Source organism: Danio rerio, chromosome 20 (assembly GCF_052040795.2).
Source record: "Danio rerio strain M-AB ecotype USA chromosome 20, GRCz13ab, whole genome shotgun sequence".
Classification (NCBI taxonomy): domain Eukaryota; kingdom Metazoa; phylum Chordata; class Actinopteri; order Cypriniformes; family Danionidae; genus Danio; species Danio rerio.
Genome location: NC_141040.1, coordinates 39,323,383 through 39,341,381, shown reverse-complemented (window position 1 = coordinate 39,341,381; position 17,999 = coordinate 39,323,383). Strand labels below are relative to the sequence as shown.

The 17,999-nt window shown below is 34.9% G+C and overlaps 1 protein-coding gene across 28 annotated transcripts in view; it reads right to left on the bottom strand.

Moving 5' to 3' along the window:
* Positions 1–17,999, bottom strand: part of cdc42bpab (CDC42 binding protein kinase alpha (DMPK-like) b) — a 128,431-nt gene that overhangs the window by 6,979 nt on the left and 103,453 nt on the right. For 17 of the 28 annotated variants that reach the window (XM_087297509.2, XM_087297511.2, XM_087297510.2 and 14 more), the window contains 16 exons: positions 16,909–17,025; positions 15,908–15,988; positions 15,206–15,311; positions 14,854–14,990; positions 12,886–13,025; positions 12,715–12,796; positions 10,475–10,694; positions 10,331–10,393; positions 8,133–8,425; positions 7,501–7,795; positions 7,311–7,408; positions 4,451–4,535; positions 4,166–4,289; positions 3,809–3,926; positions 1,819–1,936; positions 1,156–1,313 (listed from right to left, as the gene is read on the bottom strand). In XM_087297509.2, coding sequence (XP_087153635.1) covers positions 1,156–1,313; positions 1,819–1,936; positions 3,809–3,926; positions 4,166–4,289; positions 4,451–4,535; positions 7,311–7,408; positions 7,501–7,795; positions 8,133–8,425; positions 10,331–10,393; positions 10,475–10,694; positions 12,715–12,796; positions 12,886–13,025; positions 14,854–14,990; positions 15,206–15,311; positions 15,908–15,988; positions 16,909–17,025 — 2,235 coding nt within the window. 28 annotated transcript variants of the gene reach the window in all.

Sequence of the window (17,999 nt, the reverse complement as noted above, 5' to 3'; positions counted from 1 at the left end):
ACATTTTAGAGCAGATTTTCTTTATTATAGTAGCCTAGGCCTATTCTAGTTTGTTAATCGGCGAATTAAAATTTTTGTTGCATCAAAAAAAGCATTTTGATATCGGTAAAGGTGTGTAAAAAGCATCAAATCACCGTCATATTAGCTGTCAAAACATCTGCATGACCGCATAAATTATTATTCCTTTAAAAAAAAAAAATGAACAAAAAACAGTTGAATATTGGGCATGTCTATTATCACACACAATTTGTAAAGCTGGGTAGGTACCTTGAAATAGTATGCTTTTGTATCTAAAAAGTCGATATTAATAAATTTTCTCTTTGAACCCCTTGAGGAGAAACACCCCATTTTGTACTTTTATTTCGGAGTGTAGATAGCATAAGTGTCTCTTATATTGTTTTTAAAACGTTTATGTATATAAACATAAACATTATTCGTTCTTTAATTAAATAATACAAATTATTATAAGTTATAAATGTATATATAATTTTTTTTTTACTATTTTACTATTTTCCCAAGTGTATATAATCTATAGGTTACTACTGTAAGAAAATATCAGCATTCGGTACGTACTTTCAGTGTTACCTTTGCTTGAGAAGGCCTGATCTAATCCTGTTTATATGAAATAAACCTGCTCCTGAGCAGGTCTGTGCTACCACACCTGTTGCTATGACAACTCTCAGATAAGTTTTAAAGAACAAAACAATCCTGGACCATGTCAAGTCATCAATAACCAAATCCAGCTAATTGAGTTATCCACGCATGAAGAACGCACCCCAGACCCCTGGTTTTAAAAACAAAACAAAAGTGAACACATCTTATACATACATAAATAAAATGACCATAGCAATCAAAGTTATCGCAAACTCTGTTAACAAAATTAATTCATTAATACTTAAAGGGCTGATCAAGTCCAGTTCTCCTTAATGACATGTTACCGAACTATATTTAAACCAAACATAAATGTCTACCGCAGATCAACTGAACAAGTTTTACAGTTGATGAATTTGATCTGTATTGTATAAAGCCTTGCAAGTCTTGAAGCTAGATGTCTAGCTGATCATGTGCTGTGACATCTCTGCATAGAGCAAATCTGCCATTGATGTGATGATGTAATGAAGTTCCCACTGTCTCGATTTCTAGATCCTGACTCACCTCTCGGTCAAACTGAGAGAGCGGCGCTTCCCCCACGTCCATCCCTCCTCCTGATGACAGCGAACTCTCGGAGGGTGAAGTCATGGTCTGCCGTTTAGAGCTGTAGCTGCCGCTGGACAGCTCCCTCCTTAGAGCACTGCCGTTCTGAGAGGACGACCCTGACATTACAGACCACCAGGAAGAAGTCAGTGTGAAAAAAATGCATGAATACAGAGAATGTACAAGAAAAGCATTGAAATTTCAAATGAAATTGTAATTGCAATATTACAATGTACATTTATGGATGTTTTAAATTGCTTTATACCATAAAATCCTAAGTTCAAGGCACTTGAAATGTAAGTGATTTTGTTGTTAATCTTTAAGAATCCCTTATCCGAAGAACACAGACACAATAATTAACCCGAAGCACTTTTTGTTTGATTTTAGCTTTATACCATTGTTTGAAGTTATTGCATGCCATGATATTATAAATATAACATATTTGATTGCTTTTCTAATTGCTACAAATATCAATGTTTAGTTGCTTGAAATAAAAAAATATGCAAAATGCATAAGACTGAAAAATAGAATCAAATGTAATAGTATAGCAATACCAGTTAAAGTTGACATTGTGGGGACCTTTTTTGATCCCTATGAGGAAAATGTGTGTGTGTGTGTGCTTACGCATTCCTAGGCCACTGCTTGCGCTCATGGATCGCCCTGGTTCTGCTCTGTTTTTTGTAATGGAGGGGATGCTGACGGAGCCGCTGAATCCAGCACGGTTGTCCTGAGCACGTACATTCTACCGGTTACACAAAGAAACAACACACACACATACACACACAGAGCAGGGACACACAAACATGCAATGAGTGCGGCAGACATGAGATGATGAAAACATTCTATGACGGTTACATAGTGATTTTCAAGATATTATCATGCCATAAATGAACATATTAATTGAGGACCTGTAAATGAATTGTGATGTATTAGTGAATGTAGAGAACAGAGAACTGTGTACTGATGTACACTACAGTACAAAAGTTTGGAACAGGATTTTATACTCCTGAAAGAAGTTGCTTTTGCTTATCAAAGCTGCATTTATTTGACATAAGTAGAAAGTTAACAGTACAAGGGAGTCATTGCTAAATTTTATAAAGGCCTTAGAATAAACGTTATAGAAATATATACTTCATACTAAATGGGAAAGAGTGCCCAGTGATAAAGCTATTTATTTTCGGCTAAGTTCCTTTATTAATCTGGGGTCGCCACAGCGAAACAACTGCCAAATTATCCAGCATATGTTTTACGCAGCGGATGCTCTTCTAGCTGCAACCCATTACTGGGAAACACCCATACACACTTATTCACACACATACACTACGGACAAATTAGCTTATCGAATTTACCTATAGTGAAAACCAGAGCACCCAGATGAAACCCACACCAACATTGATATTGATATTGATAGATGTGCATGCAAATTACACAAAGAAATGCCAACTGATCCAGCGGAGGCTCGAACCAGTGACCTTCTTGCTGTAAGGCGACAGCGCTACCCACTGTGCCACTGCACCACACATCAATTATATTAATGTTATGGAAAAAAAAATTTGTGGAGATAAAAAAAAAACAAAAGACTGTTCTCTTTTGAAGAAAAATGTTATTGCAAAATCTCCTACATACTTTTTCCACACCAGAAACCTGTAGACTTTCTCCAAGTCTCCATGACACTTTGGTCCAAGAACAAACCCTGAACATTTTTTAGTACGCATAATATTTTAATAATAAAAAATATTATTGTTAATAATAGTATTATTTATTGTTATTGGATTTTGTTTATCCTATCCATCTGATTTTGTATAATGTAAAAAAGAAACAGCAGAGAAACATTTAACCTCATCTTTTTGGAAATAGTGCATAGTTGTATATACTGCTACATCGAAATAGATTAATTTGATAAAAAAAAAGAATAAATATATATATATATATATATATATATATATATATATATATATATATATATATATATATATATATATATATATATACTATAAACTATTTATTCTATTTATTGCTATGATCCAAAGCTGTCTTGATTCTTCAGAAATATTATAATTTGCAGATTTGATGCTTAAATAACATATCTTTAAATCAATTTAATATACTATATTTACATAGATTTTTTTCCAAAAAAAAAAAAAAATCCAAACCTTTGAATGGTAGTGCGTGAACAAAACTTGGACAGTGATTTGATAAATGACCAGAAAAATACAAAGCAGAATGAAATGTACATGTATTAAAGCAATATTCAGAGTTCAATATAATCTAAGATCAAACAGTATTTGTGGAACAATGTTAATTACCACAAAAAAATTATAGTAAAAAAAAAAAAAACATCAAAACTACACTGTGGATGATTTCAGGAGAATTACCTTTTAGCAAAAAGATGAATGTATTAGTTAGTTACAAACTAAATATTTATCTTTACACAAAAAATGTCACACTAAAATCATGTTGACACACTAACTGTTTAGGTCTTCTGGCTATACTAAAGAAACAAGTGAAATATTTATTTTTGTAGTAATTAACACAGGCTAAATGCCATCAGCAGAGTTTGATCTTGTTTACTGAACCCAGATTATTCTTTTAAAGGGGTAGGCAGATCTCTCACCATTGGCAGGTCTCTGAGTATCTGCATGCCATCTCCAGGCCCCATATGAGCCACATGGTTAAAATTTGTAGGATTTGAGATCAGCTTGTTCCTCCTCTCAGGATCTTTCAACATTTCTCTGCAAACACACACAAGTCACTAAGTTAACACAACAGCCCTAGAATTATATTTTAAAAGTTAAATAAGTCAGATTTTACAAATGTAGATTTCTCATAAAAGTGTTTCATCAGAGTACATCCTTCAAACCAGAATCCAAATCCTGGTGACCAGCTCTGCTAGTCTTATCATTTATGTGTGTGTGTGTGTGTGTGTGTGTGTGTGTGTGTGTGTGTGTGTGTGTGCGTGTTTGACAATGACCTCCTCTGCTGCAGTCTCTCCTCCTCAGGAATACGAAACGAGAATCGTCTCTTGTTGCTCATGCTTCGCACCATCTGCTTTCTGCTGTTATCACACACTTCAGGCACCACCAGTTCATCCCCCTCTAAACACACACAAATAATGCATTATCAGACACATTATTCCAATTGCACATATTTAATATTTCAAACAGCAGTACTAAACCAAAAGCTCAAACATCAGAACCCAACAAGAGCCATGATGAATGCATTTGACTGAGTTACGAAGTCACTGCTATTACAGTACCTGCGGTCTTGTTTCTGAAGTAGATGAGTCTGACCGTTTCTAGGCCCAGGAGATTCAAAGAGCCATCCATGTTTAATGGCCGGACCTGCACAGAGACAGTGAGATCCTCAGTTCATTTATTCATTCATAAGAGGATTCAAAAAACAAAGAACAATATATGAAAAGGAAATAAAAACTAGCAATTTATCTTTACTCCGTATTATATATTTTTGGGGTGTTTTTATTGACAAATTATTTAGCTAAATTTACTTAAACACAAACTTGACCACATCAGATTGAAAAGTAAATGTTACAATTGTAAATTCCCTTACTTTTTTTGAAGGTAAAATAATAATAATTAAAATAAATACACAAGTGAGTGGGCTTGACAAAAAAAAACAACAACACTCCCCTCTCTTGCACTTAATTTTCTGAGCACTAACAGTATGTTTGTATAATTAGCACTTCTTGTGTGTACTGCCTCTTCTTGTTGAGAGACCCAATCCCAATTCTACCCCTTAGCCCTTCCCCTTACCCCAACCCCTCTTTTTTTTCATCAGAGTACATCCTTCAAACCAGAATCCAAATCCTGGTGACCAGCTCTGCTAGTCTTATCATTTATGTGTGTGTGTGTGCGTGTGTGTGCGTGTTTGACATTGACCTCCTCTGCTGCAGTCTCTCCTCCATTTTTTTTTCATGAAGGGGTAGGGCTGTCCTAATTCTCTTTAGGTGTAGGGCTATGGGTTAGGGCTAGATAGCCCTTCGAATGGAGATTTTTCAGAACTACACTCGAAACCAAGGGGTAAGAAAATTTCCCAGAAAAAAACAGCCACAAAGGCAGGATAGCAGCACCCAGAAGTAAGGAGATGCACAAATTGGTATTTTTTGTCATTATTACGATTTTTAAAAACAGACAAGCACATGTATTAATACATGTATAACTGTGTTCGTGTTTTATCGTCATGATTTAAAATAACAAAAAACGGCAAAAAAAAAAAAAAAAGCAGCTAAATTTCACTATCAATAATCCCTCATAAAAACTCCTGTATAGCAGTCCCACAACATTCTGACACTCGGTGACACTGGAATACCCTGTCAGAAAAGTCTAGTGGCTGGGAATGAGCTTTTTACAATGTCTGCTGTAATGTTAATGTTGTTTTTGAGTGTTTACAGCACAGGTGTCAAACTCAGTTCCAAAAGGGCCGCAGCTCTGCACAGTTTAGTTCCAACCCTAATTAAACACACCTGATCAAACTAATCGAGTCCTTCAGGTTTGTTTGAAACCTACAGGTAAGTGTGTTGGAGCAGGTTGAGTTTGACATCCCTGGTTTACATAGATGACCACTGTGGCCAATGTGTAAATGCGCAGTACAGCTACGATCTTATTGCCACATTAGATCATTATGACAAATTAATATATGCCTTCAGTGATTTCCTGAAGATAAATACCGAAAAATAGCACAACTGGAATAACTACAGCAGACACCATCATCTGATCTCATATAAAGAAAGAGATTGTGATAACATATGAGGACGTGTGCAGGTGTTGTAGTGCTGTCCCAATCTTAGGGGTACATTTTGAAGCCCTTCCCCTTCTCCTTGACCTTTAAAACCGAGTGTGAAGGGAAAGGGCTTCAATATTTACCCCTAAGATTGGGACAAAAATAGAACTGGGATTGGGCCTCTGATTGCCTCCTCAACTGTAAGTTGCTTTGGACAAAAGCATCTGCTAAATGGCAAAGTATAAATGATGTATACAGTATATAAAAAAAAAAAAACGTAGCTTTTTATTTGTTAATTAACTTCAGATTGAATCATTTAGAGAAGGCACAATTAATCAATTCTCAACATTTTAATCACGCAAAGTTGTTTAAAAAAAGTACTTACAAATGATAAAATAAAAATGCACAATTTATTTACATTACTTTTTTATTACTTAAGTCTAAAGAATTTTTTGGTGATTATTTTAAGAATAGAGGTCAGAACTATTTTCCTTTTTTTTCAAATTGTAACTATTTAATTTATTTATGTGCAGTTACAGTATACTTTTTTTCATCATTACTCCAGTCTTTAGTGTTGCGATCTATCCTGCAGAATTCATAATAATATGAATAAAATTTTATTATTTGTTTAATACTAATGTTAAAAACAGTTGTGGCTCTTAAACTGTATTGCATTCAATGAATTAATTTGAACATAGTTTGAACTATATATACTTTTTTTTTAAAAACAATTGCAAAAACCTTACTTTAGATCAACTTAATTCATTCTTACTGAGTACATTTCTTCAACAAAGTGTAAAACAGTAGCGCGTATATATACAGTGCTCTGCATTATGAGTACACCCCCACAGATCTCTCATTTAAATGAATATTTTCTTTACTATAGGTTGCTATACAATATTATACTTGTGCAAACACATTGGTTTAGTCAGTACTGAAGCCAAATCTGGAGCTTATCTAACAAAATAACTTTACACAAATTAGTAGTCCATTTATATTTTAGTAAAAAATACGAAATACAATTTTCAATAATGGCAAAAATCAAGAAAAACAAAAATAATATAAATTTTTTTGCAATATTTTGCATAAATTTAAATGCATTATCTTTCCATTTCTAAATATGTTTGGTGAGTAAAATAATATTTGAATAAATATATCTGTTTAATAAATCTATTCTGTTTAAATGCACCAAAATACATTACCTATATTCGCTGAAAACTTGATAAAAATATTCATTTTCAAAATGAGGTGTACTCAATTATGCTGAGCACTGTATACTCTCATATATATTTCAAAAGCACAAGTTTGCAACTTTTAAAAGTTTATTTATTGTAATTCATATATGAAATAAAGAATGCTGAAAATTAAAAGTAGCAAACCTTTTTGAGAGGAATGGTCTGAATCCATTCCGTAGAGTTCACATCAAACACATCCACTGCATTTTCACTGTAGACCGACAGATAGGGGGCGTTATAGCCTGCAAAAAAACAAAACACAACCACAGGGTCACAGCCCTACCCTCTGCCTCTCTTTAAAAGTCAAGCAAAAGATCAGCATCTCTTTACTCACAGCAGGCGGTGGGCGCCGCGGGCCACATCAGCTCCTGCTGGCGCGAGCGTCTGCCGTGTGTGTCAACATACACTGCTATTTTACTGAAGCAGAGCAGCAGTTCCTTATTGGAGATTTCCACAGCACAAAGGGCATCCAGGTTGTCTGTTTTAATAAATGCCAGTGTGGGGTCATCTGGATGAAGTAAGCTGGCTGGAGGTGTTTCTCCATACAAACTGTAGCGCATGAAGCCTGATGGGTAACCAACACACAACTGCTGGTTGAACAGCGCCATCCATTGGACAGTTCCTGGAGCCTGAGATACAAAAAAAGAGCTGTTGATGCTTGTGGTGAGCTTTTGGGTATGAACACTTAAAGAAATAGTTCACCCAACACTGAAAATTCCATCATCATTTACTCAACCTTTTGTTGAACACAAAAGAAGATATTTAAAAACCTGTAACCATTGACCTTTATAGCAAGTTTTTTTCCTACTATTGTCAATGGTTACAGGTTTTCAGCTTTCTTTAAAATATCTTCTCTAGTGTTCAACAGAAGAAAGAAAGAAACTAATGCATACTTATTCTGGTGAACTATCCCTTTAAGATTTCACATCAGTATGATCGGAAAGGAAGAGGTTTTGGAGACTGTACTTGTATGTCCACGAGATGGGAGTGTCGTGACTTGCTCTTGTTAATTTCGAAGCATGAGATCTGCCGTTTAATGGCGAGGCAGAAGCAGGTGACATTGCGAACCACACCGGACACCAGCAACTGGCAGTTTTTAGTATCTGCCACCTTATTCTTGTCGACCTCCCTCCCGTCGAGACCCGCCATGGAGACCAGACATACTTGTCGGTTCCTGCCCGAGATGACGGCCAGTATGTGCTCCGTGGGCATCAGTTCTACATGATGCACCTTCTTGACATCACCCACACGAATGATTTCTGGAAGAAAGAGCAAAGATGTTGAGTCTTACATTGGTTTATATCCATTTAAATCAAAAGTAAACCTTAAATACGTTCTCAAAAATAATAAATCAGCATTTAATACTGGGCAGAGAGCAGAAATTTAGACTGTCAGTGATATTTATATCGATAATATTTTTCCCAGCTTTTCCCAATTAATACATAATTTTTCTCTTCCTAGCACTCATTTCTTTAGATACTTGCAACTTAGAAAATGTTCAAAACTCATTTCCAGATTTTCCTTGACAAAATGTTTGAAGTACCCATAGATAAAAAAGGTATACCGTCTATTTTATACAGGTTGGTCTCCTCTTTCTCTACTCCCTCTCTTTCCTTTATTAAACAACAGTGGGAGTGAGACCTCAATCTTGCATTCGAGGATGAGACGTGGGACCAGATTTTGTCTCTTGTTCATACCTCCTCTATCAGTGCACGACATTGCCTTATCCAACTAAAATTTGTTCATTGAATATACTGGACAAAAGTGAAGTTGGCAAAAATAACTCAAGACTTGGACCCTATGTGATTGCTGTAATCAAGCACCTGCAGACTGCAGACTGTCTTTGTCCATCAATCACTTCTTTTGACTATCAATTTTCAAGTGTTTCTCTTCTGTGACAAAGATGCACATCAAGCCGTGTCCCCTTATTGCACTTTTTGGACTTTCTCTGAATATAGCATTGTTATCAAGCTGTATTCCAAACGCCCTTGCATTTTTTTTGACACTGTTAGCAAGACCGTGTATGGAAACAAAGATTTCCCCTGAGTTTTGACAACTGGTTGTGAAATGCAATGAGTTATATCAAATTGGAAAAAATCAGTTTTACAATAAACAGCAATACTAGGGCTTTTTTTTAAAACATGGGACCCATTTAGAATTTCTTTTCTGTGCATGTCAGTATCTCTACAGACTGTCAATCTAAATCTTAGGACCTTTCAATTGTAATGTAATTAAGTACATTGTATAAACACCTGAGGATTAATGTTTGTAATATTGAGTTATCAAGGCACTAGTGTATTATGTACAGGTTTTCAATTTTTTTACTTAATTTTTTTTTATTAATTTATTTTTATTTATTTTCTTTTTTTTATCTTCTTCTTTTCTTAATTCTCATCTAATGCTTAATAACTAATCTAATAACCTTAACTGTTCTGATTCTGATTGAAATAAAATAATGTGTACCTTCGGTAAAGCTGCTTTAAAACAATAATTATTGTGAAAATGCTATATACAAATCTGAATTTCAGATAGATTTCTTCAGCATTTGTAAATAATGAAAATTTTAGTTTGTTGACTTTAACTGCAGTTTGGCACTTTCAGTTTCATTCAGGAACATTTCATGCATGCCCCCTATGACAAATGAGATATTGGATGAGTTCTGCGCTTTGTAATAACTGAGTTCACAACTTGCAAAAAAGGGAGACCTGGAACAGCATAGTAAGTCATGTGACATACAAACCTTGCATGCAGGTTTTTTCATGTTTAGACACCCTAGAGTAAATTCAGGGCACATATGTGCTGAAGAATTTTTTTTTTCATATTATTTTCTTATTTAGAGGATTAGGGGGAGATTATGGGGACGTTTTTGTTATATATCTGTCTTTGATTTTTCAAGCCCATCTTTCAGTTCCCTGTCCTGTTTGTCTTGGTTTTTCAAATGTATTATTATATTATTTATGTTGTACATATTGTAAAAAATATGGTTTTTGTAGGCAATAAATCTTTTGCGGTGCTAATTTGTACTGTGTTTACCATTGCAGTGTTTATCATTAGTTTATTCTTTTGGTCATCTAAATGTTACTCCTTTTAAATTCCTAGACATATTTCCATCAATGGTTGTAACACCAATGAAGAAATAAAACAATTAATGAAGACATTTTTACCATCTTTGGTGACGTGGATGACAAACAGGCCCTCCTCATTGCCCAAAGCAACGCGTTCATGATCTAAACACAGAGAGTGAATAGATATTAGCTCTTTAACATCATTTAGATCTGACATGACAAGAGTTTTGGGTGTCTCAGTACCTATAATAGCAGCAGTTTGGGTGGTTTTGATGAGAGGAAGTGTGCTGTCGTAGGCTTCTTTAGGCACATAGACGAAACGCTCCTTCAGCTTGTTTTTCCTCAGGATGCGATGCAGTTCATTCAGAGCGCACACCCACTTCGTTCTTTCTTGCTCGTTGTCAGCCAGAATTAGAATACACGTCTTCTGACTGGAGGAGGCGGACAGCTGAGATGCTGTTACCTAAAGAACAATGCATATAACTTATCTTAACAGCATATTTAAAAACATCTTAAAATAAAAGGACTAATGACCGCTCATGACTATAGTTAATAACATACTCACATATTCATAATATACTTATTAAATTTACAAAAACATCTCTATATTGTGTTACATTAATATTCTAAATAAATAATGACTGCTAAAGAATTTAGTTAGTCGGCCTGTGGTCAATACATCATTACCTGATCGCTATTATTTGATCTAATATTCTTGAAGAAGCCACAATTATTGCAAGAAAAAGATATGATGATACTGCATGATAAATAATGAAATTATAAATGACTATTTCAATGAATTTAAATTAGAATTATCCCAATATTTTGACAGACACAGTTATAAGTGAGTTAATGTTACGTTCCAGAAGGTAATATAATTATTTGTTCATTTATTTTATATTTACAAATATAATACATAAATATAGATTTGTATTTTGTTTACACATCTGGATGGAATAGCTGATGTTGTGTTGCGTGCCTTGGAGCATGCGCAGGTCTCCCTCTCTCTCCCTCTCTATAGCTGCACTTGATTGGATCCAACTGTGTTGCGAGCGGGAGCGTATAAAAGCGGATTTAAATCTTCCTGCTTTTTTAATTCTTTGGGTACTGTTAAATTGTTAGATTCCGCTATTATAATTAAATATTTTTTACACCGATCATATTCCTCTAGCGTGGACACGAGAGAAAACGTAATAAGATCAAAATCCATTTTAAACTTAAACTCCTGCCCTACCAAAAGTTCAAAGACAACTAAGCAAATTTTTTAAGAAAAAAACTATATCGAAGAACTGAGCGGACGAGCCCCCAATTGTTATGTTCCGACCAGTCTAGGGTTGGTGGGAACAATAACAAAAGTATAAATCAAACTTTTAAATAATAAAGTTAGGATCTCCTGCTCGGTGCAGGTCACTTGCCGCCGCTGTTGCTGTAGTTCTGAGCGTCTCCTATCTCCTGCCACAGATTATTTGTTGCATTAGTGTGGTGCGATTGACTCATTTCATTAGCTGAACAATCTTTATTCCTTTTCTAACTGCTCGCCGTATTTAATTTGAGCCTGTTTTCACTTATTTTAAAACTATATACTACTTTTTGATAATTGAAGCTGTGTTGGGAATCACCATTTACTTTACAGGGGAAAACTCTAAATTTATTATTTGAAAGTTTAATTTATACTTTTATTATTGTTCCTGCCAACCCTAGCCTGGTTGGGACGTAACACTAAATTTAAAAAGTTGCAGTTTTTAAACAATAACAATGTATAACGTTACAATAATTTCTAAAATGAATAATTTTTAAGCATTTTTCTCATGTCAGTTTTCAAAACCTGTAATAAATTGAATGAAAAAAGAAACAAAATAAGAAATTATATTTCTATGTTAAAAAAACTTTTTTATTTATTATATTTATTTCTTTTTTATTTATATTTGCAAGTTGAGTATAAATGTCCATCATTGCTTACATATGTATGGTATTGCATTGGATATACAAAACAATTAAACATGCGAATGTGTAGAAAAATGAGTAAATAACATTGTGGACTCAAACATATTATGAGAATATGGTATTAAACTACCATAATAATAAAACTTTTGTATCTACTCAAATCTAAATATGATATTACAGATTTTTACTTTTCAAATGCTAATCCAGTTTTGTGTTATTTCTTAGCACAACTGTTTTCAAAAATACAATAAAATATAATTATTTTAAACTGTAATATTGTGAAATTATTATTATTACTAAGATAACTATTTAATTTTTTTAAATTATGATTAAATAAATGCATCATTTTCAAAAGCATTTTTAAATTAGGTTTTTGATTCTCTCTACTATGTATTTACTTTTTATATTAAGTTGAAATTAACATCATGGTTAATTAAAATATTGATCATGGTAATTGATCTGAATATTATGTGTTTAAAAAATGTTCAGAACAACATTTCACAAAGAGCAACAAATGAGAATCGTCTTCATGCTCTTACCCTAAAAATACAGGGTATATCCTTCCTATTAGCATGGATGACATCAGACTCCAGAACGGAACTGGCAGAAAACTCTTCATCCCTGTTCAAAATACAAGAGAGTTAAACATAATGTATAAAGTATTTGACTTTGACATTTAATTGTCACGTTCAGATAACCGCCTCGCTCACCTCATGTCAATGACCTGGTTTACTACAACACCAGGCTGAGCACCTTTCCCTTCTCCAAGCTCATACAGAAAAAGTTTGAAGTCACAAACCACTGCCCAGACCCTCTGCCAACCCTTCTTCACCCCAGTGGGCTTCGGCACCTGAAAAAGACCATCAAATCTCAATTATAAGACATTCACTAATTTTCCTTCAGCATAGTCCCTTATTTATCAGGGGTTGCCACAGCGTGTGAACTGACAACTACTCCAGAGTATGTTTTACGCAGCGGATGCCCTTCCAGCCACAACTCAGTACTGGGAAACACCCATACACTCTCACATTCACAAAGACACTCATAAACTATGGCTAATTTAGTTAATCCAATTCACCTGTACTACATGTCTTTGGACTGTGGGGAAAACCAGAGCACCCAGAGGACACCCACACCAATACAGGGAAAACATGCAAACTCCACTCAGAAAAGACAACTGACCTAGCCGATACTCGAACCAGCGACCTTTTTGCTGTGAAACGACAGTGCTAACCACTGTGCTAATTTGCTGCCTCAATTATATTAATAAGTTAAAAGTGTGCCCAATATTATACATGCAGACAAATGTACAACACTGGAAGAGACATGAGACAGACAGGTCTATAGTGTACAAAATATGAGGAGCAGAATATCATTTAAGGCCAATTCACACCGCACACACAAACGCCAAGAAACAAGTCTGTCTGTGTGTGTTGGATCAGTGTGTGTTACACCTGTCATCGTCTGTTGCCAATGGTTGGAATTTGTTTTCTCGCAACTAAACACGTTTGGATCATGGAACATCTGAGCAGTGTGAAATGATTTTCCAACAAACTCAGACTTAAAGGGGACCGATTATGCCCCTTTTTACAAGATGTAAAATAAGTCTCTGATGTCCCTGGAGTGTGTATGTAAAGTTTCAGCCCAAAATACTCAACAAATAATGTTTTATAACTCTTTGAAACGGCCCCTTTCAGGCTTTTCAGCCAAATTGTGCCATATTGGTGACTGTCGCTTTAAAAACAAGATAGTGCTCCCAGCCATCTTTTCAAATAAGGGTGGAGCTATAAATGTTTCAGCATAGCAGCAGATTCAAAACTCTAATGTCAGCGGCTGCTTCCCACTCAGGGCTGTCTATGCTAATTAGGGAGAGATGATGATGGCTAATAGGTAGTGCCAGACAGAATCTGCGGATGTTTTTTGCTATTTCTGCGTAAAAAATCTGCAGATTCATGCAGAATTATTTTGGGAGTATCGTAAAAATAATAGCTTTTTAACTTTTATATGATGCTTACAATACAAATCCAATTAGATCAAGCAAGTCTTTCATATAATATATCCACTGAAAGAAAATATTACATTCTAAGAAAATATTACTTTACAAACTCTATTGTAAATAAATCAAATGAACATTTAAATATTAGTCAATATTACTACTGAAATTAATTTACAAACTGAATGAATATAAATTTACACACATATACACAAGTAAATACATGGATCTAATGATGGGCAAAAAAATCTGTGGATTTCTGTGCGCGCAAATTCCATATGGGCCTTCTAAAGAGCAAGTCTTTCCCCTTTTGATGACACGTACAATGGGAGAATGTCAATCAAAGTGTTTCTACAGACTGTTTTTATAAAGTGTGATTCAAAAAACAGAATTTATAAATTTTTACTATTAGACACTGCCAATATTCACAAACTGTCGCCATACAACTGTGTTTAAACCCCTTAAAGTGATTTTTGCATTAAAGGTACCCTTTAATCAGACCAGGCACCAGATAGGCTTCACAAACAAATGTCTTTTTAGCCTTGAGAAGGATGATTAATTTAATTATTGTGAGTGGCAATTGTTAGGGCAGTGTGAAAACGACAGCAATTTTCTAAATACAATGGAAAACCTTTTTTTTATTGACGCTTGTCTGTGCAGTGTGAACAGTCCTTAAGAAACTTACCCTAAGATGCCCCTCATATGCAGTCCCAATGCCCCTCTGAGTGTCAATGCCCAGTTTGCCCCTGGTCTGGTCTGGTGCGACGGGGCACACAGAAGGGGCTTTATCAGCACAGGTGACGTGACAGGAGAAGCTGCAGGCTGTAAGAAGAGTTTCATTAAGTGTTTTTACCCTTTCAATAAACCAGTTTTAAAGGAGAGATTTGCCCTTATTTTGTTCTAAGCCTTGACTTTATTTCTACCATGGAACACAAACAGGAACATTTCAAAGAATTACACCGGTTTTCATTGTGTTTACCGTTGAAGACCTACATTCATATTGCATTTCTGTCATCTGGAAAACTAAAGATCCTCACCTTCGCATGTGCAGCCCTGACGGATGAGTCCCACCATGAGAGAGGTGCACTGGTTACATTTAGTGGGAACATTGAAGGACTTTACACTAAACTGGTGTGCCTTGGGCTGTGGAGTAGAAAACATCACCAATTTAATTAAACAAAACCTTTTCTATAGATGTGTAAATAGAAAAAATACCTAATTCACAATACGAGACGTTTAATCACAGTAACAGTATACAGGTCCCATGTTGGTGTCTGTACCAAATGAGATTTATAAAGTGATTTATTTACATAGCACATTCCACGCAAGTGTGAAAATAAAACGTCAAAATTATCCATGGTCATTCAGCAAGATGGACATATTGTATGCATGTAATATATAATGTTAAAATATTTAAACTTATTTATTTTAACAAGGTAATCAAAATGAGTAAAAACTAGTGGCTTTATGTATAGTGGCAAAGTATTAAGCATTTTTTACTTCTACTGTTTCACAGAACTATTCAAAAGGATATTTTTTCAAAACACAGTCATATTTCATTTTACTGTTTTGACTGCTTTCAAAAACATCAAAAAAAAAAAAAATATATATATATCTTAACAGCCAGGCTGACATATTTCTGCTGTTATGATATTAATAGAGTCCTACCACCCAGGTCTATTATACAAAAACGATTAGATTTTTTTCCATCTACATGTGGCCTAAATTCCTAGTGTTACCTTAGGTGATGAGTGTCCCAAGCTCCCGTAGCCTGATCTGCCTGTTGGGGTCTGAAGACTACGTGACGTGTGGTCAATCAACTAAAAGGAGGACACACCAACACATCAGTGCATTTTATTACATTAACACAAGTCACAATAAGTTTGAGTTCACTTAAAAAGCCCCTATTATGTTTTTTTTTTTTTTTTTTTTATTGTTTAACAGCCAAGAACAAAGAACACACTTCACCCTACACATACATATGATACATGTTACATATTCAGCCACGTACACCAAGAAAATTCAACAAAGAATAACAATGTATAGCAAACATATATGGAAATTAAGGTTGTGGTACCTTTGAATGTGCATACTTAATTATAGTAATTTTAAATGTTGCCAAAGATTATCCCAATTTATATGTACTTCTCCTTCATTGTTCAATCTCCCCAGCATACATTCGTATGATGCACTTTTAATCATCCTATTAATCCACTCCTTCATTTCTGGCATTCTGGGACACTTCCAGTTAAGTAGTATCATCCTAGCAGCTGTAAAGCATCCAATCTTGAGAAGAATCCCTATTATGGGTTTTTGAAAATGCCCTTCCATGGAGTGTGTAACACAGCTCTAAGTGAAGTGAAATATCCAGCTCAGGCTTAAATCTGAAAGTGCAAAGTGTTTAAAACTATTGATTCATTTATAAAAGACTCATAGTACTTCAAATGAATCGTTATGATAACGAGTCTTTAGCTGTTTCGGTGTGACGTCGACACGAAACTTAAGTCCCGCCCAATTGTTGCACGCGCAAACCCAAGAAAATTGAAACCTGAAAAATGAGACTGCATTCTACATTACACATTATACACATAGTTAGTGTTGTCCAGCTGTGATCTGAACAACAAAAACACATGTTAACACCAGGATTAAGCAGTTTGTAATGACATTAGGGTGAGCAAACAATAATAAGTTTTTTTTATTTTTAGGATGAACCATCCCTTTAAAAGATTCCAAAAGATACCTCTATAGGCTCCATGTCACTGGCGGTGGAGGGTGAGCGAGAGCGTGAAATACGGCGAGATCTTGCGTCTTCATCTCTGGATGGAGTGTTGGAAGGGGTGAAATCTGCAGAGTCAAGCTAAGAAAAAAAAGAGAGCAATTGTTTTTAAGATTTCAAATGACTATGAAATCAGAAAAAAAACATGCCAGCATTCAAAGCAACACATCAAGACCATAGCACTTATCAAGACAACAATACTTTTACTGGAATTACACCCGCTAAGCAGGAAAAAGCAAGTGCATCCAGGCTTCATGCCAATGCACCCACTACACAGAGACCACACACCAACTACACATGCAAGACAAAACAGCAGAAACAGCATGGAAAATCAACACAAACCCAGTGAACTACAAGGAAAACAGTAAAGCAACATATCCACAATTTACGAGAGTGTTAAATTTCAGAGGTCAGTAAATTCCAAATTAGTTTGCTCAAATGTAAAAATTCTGTCAGCAATTGGGTTCTGTAATAGTTTACAATTCATCACAAAAAGTATCTTTTTCAAACCAATGTTGCATTCTAAAATACAACTAAATCAGCAGTACTGAGAAATATGCTGTTTATTTCTATCATACAATTTCTAGGTAATTCATACTATTTAATGTATCTTAATTATTTAATGTAATTTAATGTAAGGCAAAGCCGTAATTTTCTTTAGGAAATGTACAATTCTAGTCTCAGCATTATTACTCTATTTGTAAGTGTTGCATGATCCCTTTAGAAATCATTCTAATATGACATTTTGTATTATTGTAACAATCACCAGCGATCTAGGAACTGTAGATCACTGGTGAATTACACACACATATTGAACTACTAGTCCCGTCATGCACCTCCCATACAGCTGTTCCAGATCAACAGTGATTACACACACACACAACCGGAGGATAATCAAGGACTGATTACGAGAATTATATATTTCAGTTTGTGTTCCTCTCTTGATGTCTGTTGTTCCCGATCCGGTGTGTAGTGCCCAGTGCAAAACAAAATGTGGATCCAAACGCAGCAGTAAAAAACATTTAATGAAAAACTATAACAAACAAAACAGTACT